Source organism: Catharus ustulatus, chromosome 3 (genome assembly GCF_009819885.2).
Source record: "Catharus ustulatus isolate bCatUst1 chromosome 3, bCatUst1.pri.v2, whole genome shotgun sequence".
NCBI lineage: Eukaryota > Metazoa > Chordata > Aves > Passeriformes > Turdidae > Catharus > Catharus ustulatus.
The window spans coordinates 22,450,493-22,472,358 of NC_046223.1; the positions used below are offsets into that span (position 1 = coordinate 22,450,493).

The 21,866-nt window shown below is 37.7% G+C and overlaps 1 protein-coding gene across 1 annotated transcript in view; it reads left to right on the forward strand.

The window, feature by feature from the left end:
- USH2A (usherin) overlaps positions 1-21,866 on the forward strand; it is a 374,098-nt gene that overhangs the window by 250,537 nt on the left and 101,695 nt on the right. The window contains exons 42-48 of the mRNA XM_033055679.2: positions 2,808-3,142; positions 6,201-6,323; positions 8,855-9,018; positions 10,984-11,193; positions 12,553-12,755; positions 14,548-14,660; positions 20,813-21,011. Coding sequence (XP_032911570.1) covers positions 2,808-3,142; positions 6,201-6,323; positions 8,855-9,018; positions 10,984-11,193; positions 12,553-12,755; positions 14,548-14,660; positions 20,813-21,011 — 1,347 coding nt within the window. The remainder of the gene's footprint in view (positions 1-2,807; positions 3,143-6,200; positions 6,324-8,854; positions 9,019-10,983; positions 11,194-12,552; positions 12,756-14,547; positions 14,661-20,812; positions 21,012-21,866) is intronic.

Below are 21,866 nucleotides of genomic sequence, written 5' to 3' on the forward strand. Positions count from 1 at the left end.
AAGGCTCGGCCCGCTCATGGTTGCCGACAGGGGCGGGTGGCCCAGCTTGGCACTACGGCTCGGCTGGGCCGGCTGGGCGGTGCTGCCGCCGCCGCCGGGCTCCCTGGCTCCCCGCTCCTGTCTGCACCACCGCTGCCGCGTTTGCTCGCCCTGGCCGGCACTGCTGGACCCCGCACTGCCAGGCTCCCCCACGCTGCTGACCCCGGTTCTCCTGGGCTCCAGTGGACTGCTAGCCCTGGTTCTGCTGGGCTTCTCCCCGCCCTGCTGGCTCAGGCTCTGCCGCCCGCCCCCCACACTGCTGGCCCCGCCTCTGCCAGGCTTTCCCACCTCAGCCGGGGCCGGCCGGGCTCCAGCTTGGCTTGGGGCTGCTGCGGGCTCTCACTTCCGTGCTGGCAGCTTTTAGAATATTGTTCATATATTAGCCGCCCCCGAATATTGACCACACTTCCGGGTTTCCACCAAAATTTTTATTCAATTGCTGCGGCTTGTATTCGTGAAATTACTGTAAATGTTTTATCTTCTGGGCATGTAGTACCAGGTATTTTTCTAAGCAACTTGCATGCAGTTCTTTTATTAGAAACCACCTTGTATTAAGCAAGAAGGCGGCTTTTTTCAACAGTAATGACAGATTTGCTTTATTAATATTAAGATGTGAAATATGTCATCTTCACTAAGACAGAATTTCAGGATATGTACTTCATCCCTGCATTTCCAAGAATTTTACAGCCTGCCTTCTAGTTTCTGACTACGTGTCGCTACTTTTCTGTGCATTTTTTTCCTGTGTTTCCACTCGTGTCTCTTGCCTCTTGCCCCATTCCCGGGGTAGGCCAAAAAGCTGACCCTTTGTAAGTGCTGCTCAGAAATAACAAATATCCCTTTGTTACCAACACTATTTTCAGCACATATCTGAAACAGCCCCATCCTAACCCCATTCTACTACGAAGTTACCTTCCCAGCCAAAACCAGCACATACTTGTACTTGAAAAGTTTTTCTGTTGTCTGTGATAATTACCCATTCTTCTGTTTCCTAAGCTTATCACTACATCACAGGAAATACTTCAAAAAGAGAGCTCTGCTCAATGTTTGTGAGAATGGGGCAGACTCAATTCCTACCTTGTGTGAAATGTTGCATTGCTTTGTCAGTGGCATTTTATTTATTTGTTCAAACATGATTTGGGGCCAGAAGCAACCGAAATCTGAATACAGCATTTGATAAATAGCCAGAGCTAAGCCTTTCCTATTGGGCACCAATAATCTTGGTTTTGCTGTCTTTACTCAAGATCACCCTGTCTCTAATACTCTGTTTAATAGTATTCCAGAATCTGTTATCAAAATCCTTCAGCTTTCTCCAGCACTTTGCTGCCAGCTTTCTTACAAGTCTGATGGCCTAAGAGGTCCTTCTTTACCTAAAATATAGCCTTTTGTAATCCCATTTAAAAAAAAATAATCTGTTTATAAATCAAGCTTCTCTGTTTCCTTGGCTGTGTGTAATTGTGCATATACATTTTTAAAGATACTTATTTTGGAGACTGAGAGAATTAAGGAAAAAGTTCAAAATAACTGAAACGAAAGTATTGTGGTATTACTTTTCAACATTTTAGTATTTTCTTTGTTTTACCTAGGTTTTAGGCATATCTAGGTTTTCTCCGTTTTTGTGTTCTTTTCTATGTTGGATTCAACCCTTAACTATCCTGTGCCTGGGAGGAAAAGAGACAGCAAATGTTATAGATGAGTGGGTAAATGGCACGGAAAACAGTCCCAGAGCAAAGCAAAGCTTGCATGCTTCCTGCACTGGGATTTCTAGGGAAATGAGTATTGATAGATTCTTTTACACTACCTTTATGAAACTCTGAGATTCTTAATACAAGTTAAGTTACATGTCCTCATTGTGCCAACCTCTGTCACGATATCATGGCAAAAAGCCTTAAAAAAATTTAGAACATCCATGAACTTTATGTAGTGCAATCATTTGAGTCTGATTCTTCAGTGGAGCTGGCAAGAATAAATATATATATAGATATGCTATTTAAAAAGCCCCAAAAAACCCAAAAAACTAAGAACTTTAAAAATCTCACCTAACCTCAGTTCAGTAAGAACAAAAGCACAGTAAGAGTAACCGTATGTATATATATGTATGTGTGTGTGTGTATAAATCTATGAAAACCACGAATTCTGTATGTAACTTCCAATCGTTTTGCGATAAAATTTTCTCAGTATAATTTTATTGTTATTGAAAAGGAAAATTGTTATTTGTCTGATACTTACCAGTGTAATATGTTAATTAAAAATAAAAGGGAAAACCTGCTAATTTCGTCATGTGGAGAGGGCAGAAAAATCTGTTTTCTTATAATCCAGTTGCATCTTTTTGAAAATTGTGGGAACAGTAAGTAAGATTCCTTTTTACTCTACCACTGGTAGTAGAGCACGCCAGGTAATACACCCTAAGAAAATAAGTGACAGTTAGTGATACTTATGATAAGTATTGTACTTCTACTAATGCACCTGAACATCTCATGGAATTTTGAGTGATGTGGAATTTTGAGTGATACAGTCACATTTTACTGTTAAAGCAAAAGAATATTTTTCAGTGGTTACAGCTGTTACTGTGGACCTCACTAAAATCAAGATTGGATTTCTAACAGATTTTCCTTTAAAAATAGCAGTCTGTTTTGATGGAAAAGAACATCTTCAGACCCTGTTTGTGTCCATCTGTAGCTAGCTGTTTCTGTATTTCTGCAATGTGACTGTGACAAGTCTGTAAAAAAAAGCTGTAAAAAATTATTTTCTTTTTTTTTCTCTTCCTTCAGGTCTCCTGGAAACCTCCTCTGATTCCAAATGGAGAAATCCTTAACTATGAGATTCGCATGCCTGACCCACGCATTGTCATTGCTGGGAACCCTTCGTCGAGGTTGAGCCATTTGGTGACCAACCTGGTGCCCTACACGAACTACTCGGTGACGGTGATAGCTTGTACTGGAGGTGATGGCTTTCTAGGAGGCTGCACAGAGAGTTTGCCCACAAGAGTGATCACACCCTCGACAGTTCCTCAGAGTGTCAGTCCCTTGTCTGTGACTCCAATCAGCGAATCCTTCATCGCCATTTCTTGGCAACCACCACTGAGGCCCAATGGTCCCCATCTGAGGTAAGCTGAGACTGAGAAAGCAGTTTGCTTCTCCTTACCTAAAGCTGATGCATGAATTCTGAGTGGTGCAGACTTTGTCATGTGATCTCTTAATTTTAGATTTAAAAAAATTCCTCTTGAGGGCTCAGAGAAGAGCCAGAATTATTCAGGGCAAGTGTGTTGTCTGTGCTGGAAGGCCCTGGGTCTCAGATCTGTGTTGTGAAAAAACAAAGGGAACAAGCACAGGATATTTGCAAAGTCATAAGTGGCTTGGGCTGCAGCATCAGACTCTTTTTGGTGACAAGTTCAGGCAACAAGTTCCACCAATAAAACGATGAGAAGAAGAGATCTCTGTAAATATGAGTAATTAACACATCCAATATTCTCAGTGCTCTGAGTTATTTCACATGAAGAGCAAGTGACCATTTGGAAGTATGATGGCATAAAATAATCTTCAAAAATTAAGTGATGAAGAAATTTTAAATGAGACGGTGCATGAGAAAAATGTAAGTTAAAGTGCAAGAAGTGTGAGGGTGTAGCCAAAATAGGAAATGCAAGGAAGTGCTGGATATAGCAGACTGGGTTTCACCACAGCAGCCAAAGGAAGGAATCTCCTCTGAGATTTGTCTGGAATGATGGGATGGAAATCTTGACTTGAATGTTGAATACTGAGCATGTGTGTGTGTAGATATACATTAAAAAAATATGGATTTGAGTGCATAAAGGTTTATAAATACAAATGTATCTTTATAGATACACAATAAAAAGTGTCAAATCTTTCATTCTAGTGCTTTAACGTATTGTGAAACATTGTGCATGGAATTATAGCTCTGTACTCCATATGTTCTGGTTAGTAACTCTCTTCTAGGCGCACTGATGGGTTCAATAATTATCATGTAATGCCGTTTCAGTTGCGTATGTTATTACAGCACAGTAGCTTGACTTTTTCTTCAGGCTTAATTAGGACACACTACAACTGAATGAAATGATGATTGCGCTACAGTAAAATTTGAAGTTTCAGAAAAGCAGTGTCTGTTATTCTGGGGTTAATAACATGACCATTTTACCATAGATTATTGAAGTAATTCAGCTCGACCTACATCTGCAGATTTCATTTCTTTCATGGTGTGCCATGCTGCCCTCAACAAGAACAACCACTGAAGCAGCTGCTCTGTACAGCATGATGGAACAAGAAGTCTGCAGCAAGCAGAGTAGCAGCAGCAGCTGCCAGTGGGGGTGATTTACACATGATCGCCACTCAGTGTTCAAAAAGATTTGATGTTTTTCAAGACTTGTCTATGAAATATATTGGACAGAATATGCCGGGATGGTTTCTTATAAAGCTGTAATGATCCGTCTTTGTGCTGACACTGATGAACCACTCATGTGAGAGCAGTTCTTGTTATAAAGTAATCTGATTTTTTTGACAGAGCTGGAGTTTAATTAGTTTTTGCTATTTAATTTCTGAAGTTATAATCCAAACTTCTGCAGTAATTTAGTTTGGCATCAATAAGTGGCACGATACTTGCTTGTACCTGTTGAGGATTATTCCCTAAACTCAAGGGCAAAAGTTGTTGGAAGTTATGCATGTACTCCCTAGCTGCTACAGAGCACAGGAAGTGTCAGATCTCTCATAACAGCATCTCAGTTGATTTCTAGTTCTGAAGCACCACTAAATCACTATGTGCAGTACCAGTTAAATACCTCTTCATTCAGGGTCTCAAATCTGGGGTGGTATTGTCCAACATGTCCTTATCAGACTGGAGATGATCTTAACTTTAAGAGGTGTCAAATTACACACAAAGCCCTTGATCAGCATGATAACCACAACAGAGTGGTGACCCACACCAAAGTATTCTGCAGAACAATTAAACATGCAAACATTTTCACAAATGTGCATTTAAAATTAGAATGTATAAAATCTTCCTGAGTATCCACATACTTTTGTCTGGTATTTAGCAGTAAGCACCTTTCCAGAATGGGAGGCAGGGACAAGATGAAACAGAGCAGCTCAGCACTTAAGAGACTCAAGTTATGTATTTAAGTGACTATATATGCTTATGATCCTAATTTGCTGGGATATCAAACTGAAACAATTACTGAAAGAATAAATTAAACAGTCCTGTGGAATGTAATAAAGAGTAATAATCCTAAAGATTTTGAACAAATATATCTAATTTTGTTTCCTTTAGAGTGTGGTTTCCTTTGTAATCCCTAGAATGATTAGGAAATGCAAACTATAATATTATCCCCCTTTATTTTGTGTAGGCACTAAGCGATCTAATTTTTGTTAAATTCCATAAAGGTTTTGTATAAAAGATGATGAAGAGTGTGTGATGCAGCCTGAGCGGAAAGCATGTTTTCCAAATCAGGCAGTCTCATGGCTGACCTGATGAAAGATGGGCTTTGGCTGACCTGCTGTTTGGAACAGAGACAGGAATACTGCTTCAGATACCAATTAAAACCAGGATGAAATAGTTTGGTCTTTCAAGCTCACATCATGAATTTCTTCCCAAACACAAAGGTGCCTTGCTAAGGTCTACAGATGGCTGGAACAGTTAACTCATTCTGTGCCTCTTATCTCCTGTAATTTGCACTGTGGTTATTTGCAAACACATGAAGTACAAAGGCAGAGTTAAGGTACTACTAATAGTAAAATAATAATGGCAGTGCTCTTTGTTTCAGTACATTTGCAAGAAAGACATGTAATAATTTTATGTTCTGAAGCAACCTAAGCTTATCATGCAAGTCTGCATAAGACACCCTTATGGGCTATTTGGACTTGCTCCTGATAACCACAAAGTTTAAAATCCATAAATCATTGAATAAACGAGGGTTGGTTTTTTTCAAGTGGAAATGCTTAATTTTCCATTTTCAAAGTTGTTTCTTTTCTTTTTTTAAGTAATTGAATGTTTTAAATCACAAAACATTAAAAAGAATATTTATCTCAGGAAGTTTACAGCTGTAAAAACAAAATAATGTGTGGCTTTAAAAAACCTGGTTGGCTTCTTCTTTTTTTTTTTTTGTGTAATAACATTAGTTGAGATAATCCTGGTGTTCTGCTTGTCTTTTGTGTTAGATATGAGCTCCTGAGACGTAAAATCCAGCAACCACTTGCGTCAAATCCCCCTGAAGATTTAAATCTGTGGCACAATATTTACTCAGGAACTCAGTGGTTTTATGAAGATAAGGGTCTTAGCAGGTGAGATTACAAAAACTATAAAAACAAATGCTGGCATTTTGTATAGTGTATGTTTAATAGTTCAAAGTATTTCTTGTGTCTTTATGTAGTGAACATATTAATTATGTAATGAAATATTTTTTGTCATCATCTTTGGTGTTAATCATTCTAATATGTAGGGATTTATTATTAGTCTGTCATTCTCAACTCATACATTGTTTTACTTTGAGAAACAAAATAAAAATCTCATGAAATTTTAGCATCAATATGCTCATGCAATCAAACTATTTAGATTTATGTGTACAGATGTTGTAGATTTGCGTGTTGTCATAGCACAGGCAGAATGCATGTTTGAGGGAAACATCTGAAAATTGTTCTCAGCAAGGTTTTTTACCTGATTTTGTTGTGCTAGCTTCATCACCATTAAGAGCAGGTTGTTTAGAGTGGGGAAATGGAGTGTGTGCTTGTGCTCTGTTCCTCAGTATGTAACAGACCTGTGGGGTAGAGCAAGACATTTACTCTTGATCAACCTTAGTTTCTGCATCTTGAAGTCAAGGCTATTGCTCCTTAAGACAAAACACACAAAAGAATGAATTGTAATGGAAGGTTCAACATGGATTGTGCATTGGGTTTTTTTAGGTGAAATCTCAGGAAAACCCTCATGGATGGTTTCAGGATGTGTATGTTCTGTGTGCTGGTGTGCTTTATGAGAGTGCCATGTAAATCACTGACACTGAAATATCTGTACTTGCCTTCTACTTCTGTAAAAATTATGTGAGCTTCCCTCCTGAGCATAATGGGCATCAGGAGAACGTGACCTCTGCTCCTGTCAGAGACACACCAAAGCAACCTGAGGGCTACTGGCTCTTGCTTCTGCCTACTTGCTGAAAGTCACTGCTCTTTTCCCTCTGTTGCAATAACTGCTCACAGAGCTGTTCTTGGACTAATCCTGCCCAAGTGTCCATTTCTTTCTCTCAACTGTGCTTGAAAGTCTGCATAGACTTACCTTTCCTTTTAGCTTTGCATATTTTAGTGGTGTAGCATATTTTAGCGTGTGTTGCAGTTATTCAGAGGTGGCAATACCTTCAGTCAGAGTCTCAGTGACTGGTCATTAGGCACCATGGCATTTTGGGTTGAATGAGCTACGGCCAGAAAGTATGCCTAGCACTTGGACACACCTGAACACTTCTCCTGGGGAAAGTTCTGCAACCTGCAGCTATATTTTTGCAATTAACAACTCAGGACGAGTTTGTGGCTGGAGAGAAGATGCTGTGGAGAGGCTCAAGCACTCAAGCCTTATTTTTCCCAAGTGAAAATTCATCTATCAGCATTTATTTTTATTTGTCATACTTTAAGCATGTTTCAGAATTACTCATCTTGTCAGATGGTTTGTTCATTTCTAATTGGCTATGATAAACTCATTTTATTTTCGTTGTTGAAAATATGGATTAAAAAATTAATCACAAATTCTCATCAGTAAACTGCAAGACTGGAGTCCTTTCTTTTTCTATTTTTGTATTGTGTGCTACAATGTCCAAGAAAAATCTAAATGTTTGCAAGTGACAGAAGATGCAGAGAGAGAAATAAGAAGTCTTTTGTATATTTTTCCTGTTCATCAATGCTTAGAGTAAGAGTTGGAGCTAGTGAGTTCCCATTAATTTGCTTTCTTCTCAGTGGGACTGCTAAAGCCTAGCTCTTTTTAAAATCAGGGTGTTATAGTAAAGCACCTAAAGTAAGTATAGAAAGTAAGGTATCTATACATTGTGGGTATTTTTTTTTACTAAAATCTCTAAATATTAGGAATTTATTGTAGGCCCCTTTATTACATTTGTAGACATTTATCCCACTTCAGTGAAAATTTGTACAAGATGATCCTGAGTTTCTGTCTTAGTGCAGTTTTATGTGAGGCTTTTTATGAGGAAATTGAATTTGAGATTATGAAATCTCACTTAAAGTACATTAATATGCCTTTTGCTATAGGGAAGAAATGATGGGGCAACAGTCACTTGGTTTACTAAATACACATGTAGTTCTTAATAAATCTGTGTAACTGGAATATGCACAGTCCTGAGGAAAATTACTTTATTAAGTGAGTTTGATCTGCTAGGTGCCTTTTTGGGATTTTTTTGTAGTAAAGAATCCTGACTGTGTGGTGAATCCCTTTTACAAAACGAGACTCTGTGAGTTAAAATCAATGGGTTTCCCAAAAGAGGGAAAAAGCCTCATTTGATTAAATTCTGATCCAAATTTTGGCAGGTTGCCACCGCTGTAATTACATATTGAATTGAGCTATAATCTCTCAACACCTCAGAAGCTACAACTATGAAGAAGTGAAATAATGTGTTTTATTTTTGTTACCATGTTAATCATGCTGAATAATTTCCACAAAATAGATGCCTCTTATGAAGTTTTCATTGGTGCATACCATACAGATGAATTTTTGCGCAGGGGAGAAAGAAACAACAAAACTTTGGCACAGACAGAAGGTTTACAGCAAATATTTTCTATGTCTGCATTTTTCATTCCATTTAATTATTTTTAAAATGTCTTAGGTACACAACATACGAGTACAAGCTCATAGTGCACAATGAGGTAGGATATACATCAAGTGAAGAAGTGATAGCTACGACATTAGCAGGATTGCCAGAGAAGGGAAGTGTCCTCGTTGCACGTGCTGTTAATCACACTGCTGTGGAAGTGGAATGGTCAAAACCAAGTAAGTGTGCTTAGTGTTTATTCCAGTAACTAGATGTTAACCTGCCATCACTTACCATGGCCTGCCTTGCTCTCAGAGGAAACACAGTCCTTGCCTTGATTTATAATATACCTAAATGTCCTTGAAAGGAAAGAAATAGGGAAAATATGTGCGCATTTTGCTGTTTCTCAGTCATGTTCGTATTTACTATATGCTCTTTCTGCACAATGAGAATAGTGAAATGAAGAAATAGTTAATGCAAACTCATGAGACATGTATAAAACTGTACTACACAAAATCCTGCTGTCTTTGTGGCCTATTGCATCCCTTTGTATAAAAATTTACATCGACAGTCCTTCACGATGAGAAGATTCCCTTTTTCGTTCTTTATGCTCTGCTCCTTAAAATGAATTTAGCCAATTTCTCTAGTTGGTTCATTAATACAGCAGTGGGGAATTTCTTCATGACTTAAATGCAAATGATACTGTAAGGACTGGGTGCTGAATTGCAACAAATGTAGTCTCTTTATTTTATAATTGCATGCCTGAAGTAAGCATGCTTATAAAAACTGACAAATGTAATAGATCTGAAGCAGCTCACTGAAGTTTCATTACCTTAGTAATCTAAACCTCTGACCTTCTAGATGTAGGTAATGCAATCTGGTTTTATTTTCATTCATATCTTAAAAATTTCCTCCATATATGTTTGTGAATGTAGAAGTTACAAGACAAGGCCATTCATTATTTGAAAACCTTATCATATTTTATTACTTCTTATGTTACAAATAAGCACATTAACTATTTTGTATATCAGTGTTTCATTGTTTTTCATAATATTGGTTTTCAAATTAGTTTTTTGTTTTCCTTGGGAACATGGGAGCCCTCAATATAAGTTGCCTTACTGTTTTTCCCTACTGAAAGTTTCTGACTTCTAAAGATTTAGGCACTTATATCAATACCACTTAAAAATAGTGTCTAATTCTTGATTAAAATTTTTGATGACAAACCTATATATTATTAAGTCTGAAAATATGCTTTTGGCTTTTATCAGTGCTCTGTCCCAGTGAGCTGAGTCCTATTCAGTAGTATGGTGTGTCATTTCAAGATTTTTGTGTTAGTGCTTACAGTTTTTGTTGTAATTATACTTTTCATCTCGATGCCTAGTGGAAAAGCAGTTGCATTTAGTCAGACCTGAACTTAAACTGTATGACAAAGGACAGATAAGATAACAGATGACATCTGAATCACTAAAATGGAGAAGACTTGCCTGGAATCTGTGCTAATCCATCAGCTCAGACCAGGGAATATCCTTCCCTGTGTAGCCAGAAAATTGTACTGTTTTTTCTGCCTTTCTCTGGGGAAGTTAGTGCTGGGTAAAATACATTTCAGAAAGAAATGTGATGATGTGGGGTTTTGCCCTGTATGTATAATGCTTCTCAGTGCATTACAGCTTTACATGCAGATGATGTGCTTGTGCTTCTTCTGAAACAATAACACAAAGCTGCTCACTGTACTGTGAATGGTCAAAGCGCCATCCGGGTAAAGCTGAATGTCACTGGAATTTATGGCATAGGCACAAGTCCTTTATTCATGGCTAGAGGAATAACACGGGGTTGGAGTGGGCTCTGGGAAGTGTTGCTTGAAGGGAAGGAGCAAAAAGGCCTGCACACCCCTGCTTGCAGTGAGTTTTACCAATTAATTTGTATATTCCATTGTCTTCAGGGGGCTGTCTAGAGAAAGAAAGCTTTCTCCAGTGCTGGATAGGATGATGAGCCATCAATGATTTTGACAAATTAGAAAAAGCAGTCTTCATCACTCCTTAAAAGGATGGAATTGGAGGCACTTGATGGAATCTTTCCTTTTTTTTTTAAATAAGAGGGTCTGCATAAAATTTGGTTTACTCTTCACAGTGAATATTATTGAGAAGATACTTGCTGACTGAAAATGTCACAGTTGATGTCCCAATGTTCTCCCTTTCTTTTCCTAGCGCTGCAGGATTTGCAAGGAGATGTTGTTTACTACACCCTCTTCTTGAATTCTACTGATGAGAGAAGATCTCTGAGGATCCAGGCTGATGTAAACTCTGTAGTCATAGATGATTTGCAGCCCAACACAGAGTATGAAATATTTTCTCAAGTTTTTAATGGAGTCCACAGCATCAACAGCGAAGTTGTGCATGTGACTACCTCAGATGGAGGTTGGTTAGTAGTGAATGCAAGCTTAAAATCTGAGAATGAAATGGATTGATTTTTGTTAGGGTTGAGATCAGTCATCCTTCCATTATAAAATTTCCGGTATAAAAGGAAAAAGGTCTAAAACATTAAAATGCTTAAGTGCTGGTTGTCATCATGTGGGAGATCAATAAACGGTCCCACTGAGACAGAAGCAAAAGCTCTAATAGCAAATATTAACCCAGTTTGTTCTCATCTTCTCCTGCATATTCCTGTCTGGGTGCACGAAGTTTGGAACTGAGTTCATATCAATAAATGGTGGAATTTAGAAACAATTAATGGGTTTTTTAAAAGATTTGCTCTGTGAAGCGACGTGCTTTTAACATGGCAGTTGTACCCAGGGCCTTTCCCAAGTCACTGGAAACTCTGGGTGCAAGTTCAGCCTCTAAGAAAATTCTTTATGAGTCATTTCTATGCCAGTGGGCAAGAGCAGAGCTGGGGGTGGAGGTTGAGGATAAAATAATAATAAAAAAAAATTGTGCATCTGAAATGTGTTTGGAATGGTCTTTCTAATCTTTTTGCTTTATAAAGTCTCATTATAAACATTATAATATCATTACCTCAGAAGCAAGTGTTCCAGGTCATTAGCAAAGCACTTTAAGGGAGGATTCCATTTCCTTTCTCATGCCAAAGGTCAGCACCTTTTGTTTATAAAATAGAATTGATGGTAGGGGCAATTTTTCAATTGGTAAAGATGGGTTCTTATGATAAAAATAGGCCTTTGCATGGTTATTTCTGACATGCTTAGATAATTATGTAATTTAACGCTAAGGAAGGTGTTGGGTTTTTTTCTTTTTCTTTTTAAAATAAATGTTAGACTTCATCATTACCTATAGTAATCAACATTTGAAACCATTTACATAATGTCAATATTGCATATTGCTTCATCTATAAGGCTGATAATGTCACGTTCCATCAGACATAAGGTATTTTGCTCTCAGGTTTTGCGTTAAAAGCAAATGCTCTGGTTTTTTGGTTTTTTTTTTTTTTTTTTAAGAATTAGGATTGAGGAGACATAAAAATAATATTTGCATGTTGGCAGTGCAGATGGGTGAGTAATTTATCATCATATCTCACTGGCCACATACTACTGATGATTGACACTGTGCTGCTGGTATAAAGCATTTTACCATCAGCTCTCATGATTTCTAACTGAGAGTATAATAAGCCAATTTACAGAAGACTACAGACTGTGATAACTTCATCAGAGGAAAGCAGATAAGCAGTGAACCCTTTGCTAAACCTAAATACTAATCTGCATTTGGTTAAACAAGTGCTTTTGCAGAGACAGCTGGAGTTTATTCAGTTTCTTCCTTTATTTCTAGAGCCTGAGGGCATGTTCCCTCCAGAGGTTGTCATCATCAACAGTACAGCTGTACGTGTCATCTGGACATCGCCTTCAAACCCGAATGGTGTTGTCACAGGGTACTCTGTCTATGTAAATAACCAGCAGTACAAGACTGGAACGAGCGAGCCGGGATCCTTTCTTTTGGCAGATTTGTCTCCCTTCACCGTGTATGATATTCAGGTTAGAATAGATTTTCTGGGTTGTGCGACATACTTTAATTTTACTTATTGATTTCTACTTGGATTCCCATGAAGAGTATTGTTTTGTAGATTTCTTTACACACATGGCCATGTGTTTGCACTGATGCTTGTGTAGATGTCCATACAAGGAATATATTTATTTTTAGCATATTTTGGTTTGTGGACACTTTTTACCACCAATTTCCATTATCTCCTTTTTCAAAGTGTCAAAACTCCATTTACTTTCCCCCAAATGCTCTGCACTTCAGCATTAGCAAAGCCCCTACATATATTACAAAGAGGCAAAGATTCTACTCCTACTCATTAAAAGAAAATTGCAATTGTTTAAGAAACATCAGGCATGCATGATGTATTTGTACAGTGAAATAATGATGTTGCATTTGGCACCCTATTATCAATTGTCTTTCCTTATCATTTTGAGGAGGCAGCAGAGCTGATGTCTAAAATCATCTCAGTACTTTCTATTGTTTTAGTATGTGCAACATTTTTCTTTGCTTTTCCCTTTCTCTCTCTTTGCCTCTGTAGTCACATATCTAGTGAAAGGCAAAATACTGTGGGCAGAAACATAATAATAAAAATCGTAAAAAAGGAATCTTCTATCCTGACTTTGTATTAATCTCTTCAAGAAATGGATTTTGACACTTAATTGTAACTGTTCCTGTCTGTTTCATGAAGGCTTGGTTTACATTATTATATATGAGACAAACTTAGTAGTACCATATATACTTCATTCTGAAAATTTGTAGCCAGTTACTCCATGCCATAAATAAACATCACAGACAGGCACACTGTAGCAGATTTCCATGTTCCAGCCCCTCTGAAGCAGCAAACCTCCATCCATGAATACACATATGACTTTCTGAATGCCACTTGGAAACACATTTATCTTTTCTCAATAACAATGCAAATTCAGTGTACTGCCTCACTTATAGACCCTCTATATTAATTTACCATAGCCACCTTCTGTTGCTTGAGATGTTAATTATTCTTCTCTTCTGCTCTGCTAGTATTTATATTTGCATCAATGTGATATGTAAAACCAAAATAAGATACCTTTATTTTTTTTTTCCTTTTGATTATTTTTCTTCTTTTCCTGAAAACAATATTATCTTGAATGCATGTGCATCTCACTGGTAATCTTCTGACATTATTTTTCATTTTCATGTTGTTTTTTTAATTGGAGTAACTTCCCTGTTGACAGTACAGAAACAATGTTAAGATCCTTCACTTTTCCTCTTAGTTTAATCCCAAGAATTGAAGGAATAAGAATTTATTTCTGTGACATCCTTTCATTTAAAATTGTATGATTTCTATTTGCATTTCTCGCTTTTAATTTACAGAATGGACATGAAGGAACAGAAAACACTAAGGAAAAATTATTTTTATGTCAGAATATATATAGTAGGAGGAGAAATCTTACTCAAGGCCTCAAATTAAAGAACATTTTTTTCACTATTGTGTATCATGGTCTACATATACATGCAGAAAAACAAGTTCACTGCAACACTTTTGGTGATAATTTAATAGAAAATAGCAATTAGTGGCAAGTGGCTGCATGTACCCTGCTTTTGAAAATGGTGTGGGAAAATGTGATACAGTGCAGTATATCGCTGGCAGATATACTTATCTCAAAGCTGCAGTATTTTCCTGGCTGTATGGAATCTGTTAAATAGAAAAGAATTCTATCTTGGATGAAGAGAAAGTCTAAACAAGTAGCAGAGCTGAAAAATTTCTGTAGCTGAGTATGTGAACCTTGTGTTCCTCTCCATCAGATTGAAGCCTGCACGGTGTATGCCTGCGTGAGGAGCAATGGGACCCAGATCACCACTGTGGAAGATGAGCCAAAGCAGCTGTCAGCACCCATTATTCACATAATTGGCTCAAGGTACTGTGCTTTAGGTGGCTTTCATGTATCAGGGAGATTTGTAGCCAGAATGGGGACCAGAATGTAAAGTTGTCTTGTCAAAATTGAAAAAGAAGCATGAAAGAATTCAGTATACACTTTGAAAACATTTTTAGTGGTTGTTATCTTTGGTCTTGGAGTTTTTTTGTTGAAAGATCAATCAAAGAAGTCTCACCCTTGGTTGATTGTACATCCCCATTTGGGTATCACTGTGCTGTGATAATAAATAAGGCATAAGTGGAAATAGTTAAGGGAAGAAGTGTAGCGGAATGAAAATTATCGCATTCTGCTGTCAGTTAAGAAGAGGAAGATTAATGTTCAGGGAGCAATGCGATGTTGATAATGGAAACTTAGAATAATTCTGGGTAAAAAAAAAAGTCACCTATCACAGCAGTAAGAATTAGTAAGCTATCTGAAAAGGTGTGCATATCTATGTCTCCTTGAACCACTGCAATCTTCCTGTCCACTACATCCACAGGCATGGGCAAACTTCTTAATTTTAAAGGCAGCATCAAATTTGCAGTCCTTAGAAGCAGCCAAATAGTAACTTATACAGTGATTCTTTGGGAGTTAATATCTTCCAAAAACAAAGTAAAACTCAACTTGCAAACACATTTTTCAGAATTACACCAACACTAAAGCAGTTAACCTTCTGTGTTTGTGTTTTGTTCCTGTGATTTTTCCACTTCTGGTGGAATATGCTTATTAGCAGTGTTTCTTTCATCAAAGGAAAAAAAATATTTTGCAAATAACTAGTGTCTAACATCTGAGCCTTCAGAAATGGCCAACAGAATGGAGTTGCTTCTCCAGTCTCTTAAGGACTTTGGCTTCCTGTTAGCTATTTGTATATTTTGCTTGAATTGAGCATTTGTGTCTGTATAAGGGTGAAATTAAGCTTGCTATTTTTCTGTCACACATGTAGATATAGTCAAAGCTTGTTTGATGATAAGAACTAAATTCAGGATCTCATCTTTTGCCCTTGGCTTTAACTTATGTATGCCTTTGTCTGCATTGTCTGTACTTGTCTGTACTGCAAACACTTATGCATGTTTCTGCTATTATATATAGACTAAATATGTCATAACACATGAATGCAAAAGGATCAAAAATGCCTTCCTACTTTATAATCTGCTCAGCCAGAAACAGACTCTGTTTCTACACTGCCTTTTCCTACATGTCATATTATCATCAGCTGTTCTTATATCCCAAAAGAATACTAACTACTGATCGATTGCCCGGACATGTCTGGCCGTGGCCTACATGTGCCCCGGGTAGTTCATTTATTTGCCACGGTGGATTTGCTAGAGTGGAATTTAATCAATAGCTAATTCATTAATTCTGGTCCTCGAGTATGTAGGGATTGTGCAGTATAAAAATGACTGGCTGGCTTCAGCTTTGATTGAAATATGACAAACACTACAGCTGACAGCCTTGGCAGGTGCTGGGCTGAATATGAATTTTGCTTATTTATCCTCTGCAAAAGAAAAAGCTTGGGAAATAAAACAAACCACCAGTTTGTGTGGACAGGAGGACATTTTAATACATATCTGTCATCAGAGAGTGAAAAAAGGCATTTCTAGAGTATAGGCTCGTGGGATACCTGAGATATAATAAAACCTGTGCAGTTTATTGTCTTTAATTGGAATAATGGCATTTTCCTCTCTTCTGAATCAGTTTGGGGGGCTGTATTATTGATGAGAATGCTGTAGGATAATGTCTTTGTAGCATTCACAAATAATTGTTTTAAAATTTGCCTCAAGGTGCTACATGACAGAAATTATAATTTCACCCACCAGCTTAGAAGTCTTTCTGATAGCTGCTCCATCCACACTGTTCTAATGAAGGTTATACCACCAGAGCCATTATAAATACCTTACTTTCCCACCCCTTACACTTAATAACTCAGCTTCAGGCTGAAACTTGGCACAAAAGGTCACAGTTCTGATATAATTATTTTATAATGCCAAACTTCAAATAGAAAACAGTGTGGGACCCAGTCCTGAAGTGATGAGTCAGGTTCTGCTTTGTTTCTTTCCTGCATTCAGTGTTTGTTGGGGGAGAACTTGCATTGACCATGTTTAGGTAGAAACAAATACCACTGAAATCAGGTATGCTTTTGGTTTGTTTTGTTTTTAACTTTGACTCTGTAGAAAGGTATAGTATTTTATTGCCCAGTTTAGAAAGTTCTCTGGGTACTGAATGCATGTGGATACTGACTGAAAGTTTGGGTAGTGGAATTAATACTCATGCTGTGCTAGAAAACAGTTCATTCCACTCTAAAACACTCTTCTTCTTTCTCTTTTTCCTTGTTATACAGCAATTCTGTTGTGTGCTTAATTCAAAGGTTAATGGTTCAGGAAACACCATGGCCTAATCTAGGCAGTCCAGGGAAAATCCTTCATGGGTTCATGAAGAGAGGGTTCTTAGCATCTTGGGGGGAACCAGAAACCCTGTCAGGGTGTAATGGAAAGCTCAAAGAAGATAAACCATGCTAGAAAAGTTGGGTGAATTCTTTGGCTTGGTGTTCAGTATCATGGGACTTTGGAAGATTTCTGTATCTGTTACTGTTTGTGGGTGAATGAGGAGGAGGAATTATTTCAAATGAACATGCTAGCAAAAAAGATTTTAGAACAAAATGGATAAAACATAGCAACAAATTGTTGGGATTATTGTATTTGCTCATGAGTTCTAAAGGAGATCAAATATGAAAGTGTAAAATTGCTATGCCATGTTAAAAAACCTTTAAATTGGACAAATGGAAGATGAGAAAACATAGTGCAGATTTCAGCAAGGGAATATTGGGAACTAAAGACCAGGGAGTCTGATTTCCATGTTGGGAAAAGAGAGCCAGAAGATACAGATTGCTCTCCCTACTCTAGTCATGGGAAGCACAAAGCACTGAAAGGTTTCTCCAAGGAGTTTGTAGCAACAACAGAGGCATGATGCCATTTATCAGACTGTCTGGGCTGTGTCATACTGCCTTCTCTACTTATGTCAGCCCTGCATCCACAATGCAGCAGGTCCTCAACTCCCGTGCAGTAGTGCTGCAGCAGTTGCTCAGTATGTGTGATCTCCTGATGAGGGAAGTATTTTGTCCACCAGTCATTAATAATAGCAGTGCTCTCTATCTTAAGGTGAAGCTTGTGGGGCTTTTTGGGTTTTTTTGGGGGTTTTTTTTTTTGGGGTTTTTTTGTTTGTTTGCTTTGTTTTAACTTCCAGCTCCTAAAAAGTAAAGTAATTGAATCTTTGATTATATCTTTAGTCTTCATAGTTAAACCTTTACTACTGTACTCAACAAAAAAAAAAATTAAAAATCAGGAGTTCTTTTCTGCCTTATGGGCACTTGCAGCTGGCGATGAAGCAGGCAAACCCCAGAAGTTTGTTTCCAAAATCTTTTTTATATATGTAGAACATTGTCAACATTTTAAAATAATTATTTTTCATGGATTTAAAAAACAATCTATCTGGAGATGTAAAAAATAATTATCTTTACATTCTTGAGCCAAATTATTTCACTTTGTTCTCCTTCACAAAAGCAGATACACCTTCATGGATCACTTTAAAATTGTTCTTTATCTCCTGAAAGTTCTTTCATGGACTTGTAGTCTGAATCAGATGGTTTCTGTGAACCTGGCTGTGCTGCCTCGCCTGCTTCAGTATTTTCACCTCAGTGACAGCAGTGGGACTCATCCAGCATGGGAGCTGTCATAAATGGCAAGCACTTGGAGTGTTCTCTGGGCAGACAAGGATTATACCCCGCCTGTGAGGTGTTGCACACTTTTTGCCTACAATTTGTGAGTCTGCTTCTGCTGATTGGGCTGTGAGCACTTCCCAAGATAGACACAACTCCAGTGTATCCCACAGGGGGTGGCTGGATAGAAGGAGAGGACAGGCAGGCTCTGTCCCTGTGTTCCTGCAGCTGTATCAGATGCACCACAGGTGGCACAGCTGCCTGCACACTAAAGCACCCATCACAAGTGTCCCATTAAATCTGCACCTGCTCAAGAAGGTTTTCAGCTCAGCCTTCACATGGGAGATGTCAAAAAGCCTTTGCAGTACCATGAAAACCCTGCTGTTCTTTTTTAAACTGAGCTATGCACTACTCTTGCTGTGCTGCCACGATGTGCCATGGGTGGCGGGCATCAGAAGGTATAGACATAACTGAAACACCCATAAAATTGTGAAAGAGTCTGCTTGTCTATGAGCCTGTTCTGGAAGGTCATACTGAGCTTTACCTCATTGGCACTGGTCAGGGAATTCCCATTCCACACAATTTCCTTGTTCAGCTGCAGTTTTTCTTTACATCAGGCTATGTCCACCCCAAATGTGTATCTATCAAATAATAGCAAAGTGATTGCTTTTTAAAGGAAGGAAATACAAACTGAGCTCTGCAGAAAAGGCAAAACGTTTAAATCATTGTGTTAATTCTTAGGCTAATTTTCAATTATATTAGAAAGAAATATGACTTTAAAAACTGCAAAAAACTGGCACAATACTCTGAAATACATTTATGAGAGTCTGAATGAAACTTGCAGAAAGCAAATTATTCAAAAATATGACTGGGAATGCTTTCTTTCCTCTGTGATCTATTCTGTGCAAAGACCAGGAGAGAGCTACAATGGCATTTATAAAGGTTAAAGTACTACCCTTCTTTTCCTTTTCTTTTTACTGTTTTTTCCTGAAATTTTTACAATGTATTTTACTGCTTTTCTGCTTTTAAGTGTAACATTATTTAAAAGTGGATGAGTACATTTGTGTATGTGTTCATGTGTGTGTGGTAGAATAGGTAGAGAATACAAAATAGCAATGGATAACATATGGAATTACATCTATGATTCAGATGAAGACCTTGGAATGATAATGGCAACTCTACAATCCACCTATGAATTTATTCCCTCAGAGGTGACATTAATTCCTGGTCTGCAAAGGCTGGTTGCAGTGTGTATTCCTCTGTTGATACCTCAAGGAAGTGAAATAATAGTTCACTTATTTTTATTCTGTTAAGATGTCAAAACTTATCTCAGCACCTGCTGTTTCACTGCAGCATTTTCACTTCAAATTAATGCTAATTTCTGATGTCACTGGCATTCTGACAGTGACTATGTAACTGGGACATGGAGATTAAAAAGAGGTACTTGGAGTCCTCCTATTGATCTACATGTAGCGTTGGGATCTTCTCTCTACCCAAAGAGTCACAGTGAAAGGAATTTGTGTCTTATGCAAGACTCCATAGTGATTATACAAGAAATTAGGTGTTAATTTGAAATATCAGTAGAAAATTTTAATTTTTTTATACAAACGTCCCTTTTTAAAACAAAAATTTATTGTACTGAGCTTTTTGAGGAAATACCTAAACATTTTTAGCAGTAATAGGCATGCTACAGCTGAGCATGATTTAATATTCCTTAAGGTATTTTCTTCCTTAAACTGATGATGGTCTGATATCAAACCTGAAATCAGCTGCAGGATTTTGTTTTACAGTCTTTGCAGGCTGCTTCAGTAGGAGTTTTGCACTCAATCAGAAGTCTTGAGTCTTAGTTGTGATAAATATTCCATTTTATACTTTTAATTATATGTCAATGGAAATATTTGAGTCCAGAAGAGAACTCAGTCCTTACTGATGATGTAATGAGTTTTAATTCTACCCTGAAGAATACATCTCAAAGAAACTTTGTTGTTGTTGTTGTTGTTTTTAAAGCAAGGAAAAGGCAAGATTAAGACAAGCTTGTTGTAAGTGATGGCTGTGCACAATGTGAGCAAGCTGCACTGGCAAAGGTGCAGAGGGAAAGGAGTTATGAAATGAAAAGAGTAAAATGCTGGATAGTTTATTACACTTAAGTTTCCAGAAGTGGGAATGAGACGCCATTTAAACAGCAACATTTAAGGACTTTGATTGTGTTTTCATGATTTATTAGGACATATTGACACTTTTTAAAAACTTTTCAACGTTTGGTTATTAAAACAATTGTGGCATTTGTATATCCAGAAGAACATTTTAGAAACTTCAAAATGTTTTACTTCACGTGAACTAGTTTAAAAAGGAACTACTATATACTAATCATTTAATGTTGTAAGGAGCTATACAGGCATAAATACATCCAAAAGTTGAGCAGATGTTGATTTTCTTATTGCAGATCTCTTCAAATCAACTGGGCATCACCAGGACAGCCAAATGGCATTATCCTGGGATACGAACTCTTACGTAAAGCATGGCAGAAGTGTGTTTCATCAAAAACTCCAAGGGGCAGCAAAACTAACAAAATGTGCATCTCATTAGAATGTAAAAAGGATGAAAATATCTGTGGACAAGTCTGTTATCATCCAGAGTTGGAGGTATTTCTATATTCTTAAGTTATGTATATAGAGAAAAATATTTTTAGGAAGGTGTGTGTAAACCAAACCTCTAGTTATCAGAGAAAAGGAAGTGGAGGGTTCTACTTCTTTTGATACTTTAAAACCAAGGCTCTGATAGATACCTTGAAAATCTTTAAAATCACCTATGGTTTGAGCTCATACAAGGATAGCTGTGTGTCAGCTGATGACAAGCGATTCTGTCATTTTAAAGTCTGTTTGTTGACCTTATTTTTCCTTCTAGGGGAAATGAATTGGTAAGCATTTATGAATGTGTTCATTAACACTTTGGTTTGGTGCAGTGTAACCAGAAGTGAATCTCCAAATTGTTTTCATTTATAGCACGCTGGTTAAAGGTAGAAGTAATTTTAACACATGTGAACTGAATTCCTTGCACACGAAGCTGAGCTAGAACCTGTGTTTTAAAAACCCTTCAAATATGTTGCAGGTCTGGATGGGGACTTAAGTTTCCCAACCACTACAAGGACCACCTCACTTCACAACATCAGCCTTCTGAAGTTTCTTCCCTTCAGAAAGCTTTGCCTCATGTGTATAGTGCAGATGTTCATCCCAGGGATTTAGGCTATATAGGTGTTCCCAAGTAAATCCCACAAGCCATGGATTATGAAGTTTGAGGAGTGTTATCTCTTGAGTCCACTGACAGAGACCTATTGTGACTGATTACATGGTGGATACACATAGATCTCAGTATGTATTTTTTGCATCCTACTTGGGACAATTGGCACCAAATTGGGAGGAACTGTTGACTGATTCAAAGGCAGAGAGGCCCTGCAGAGAGACCTCAGCAAATTAAGAGAGATGGGCAACCACCAACCT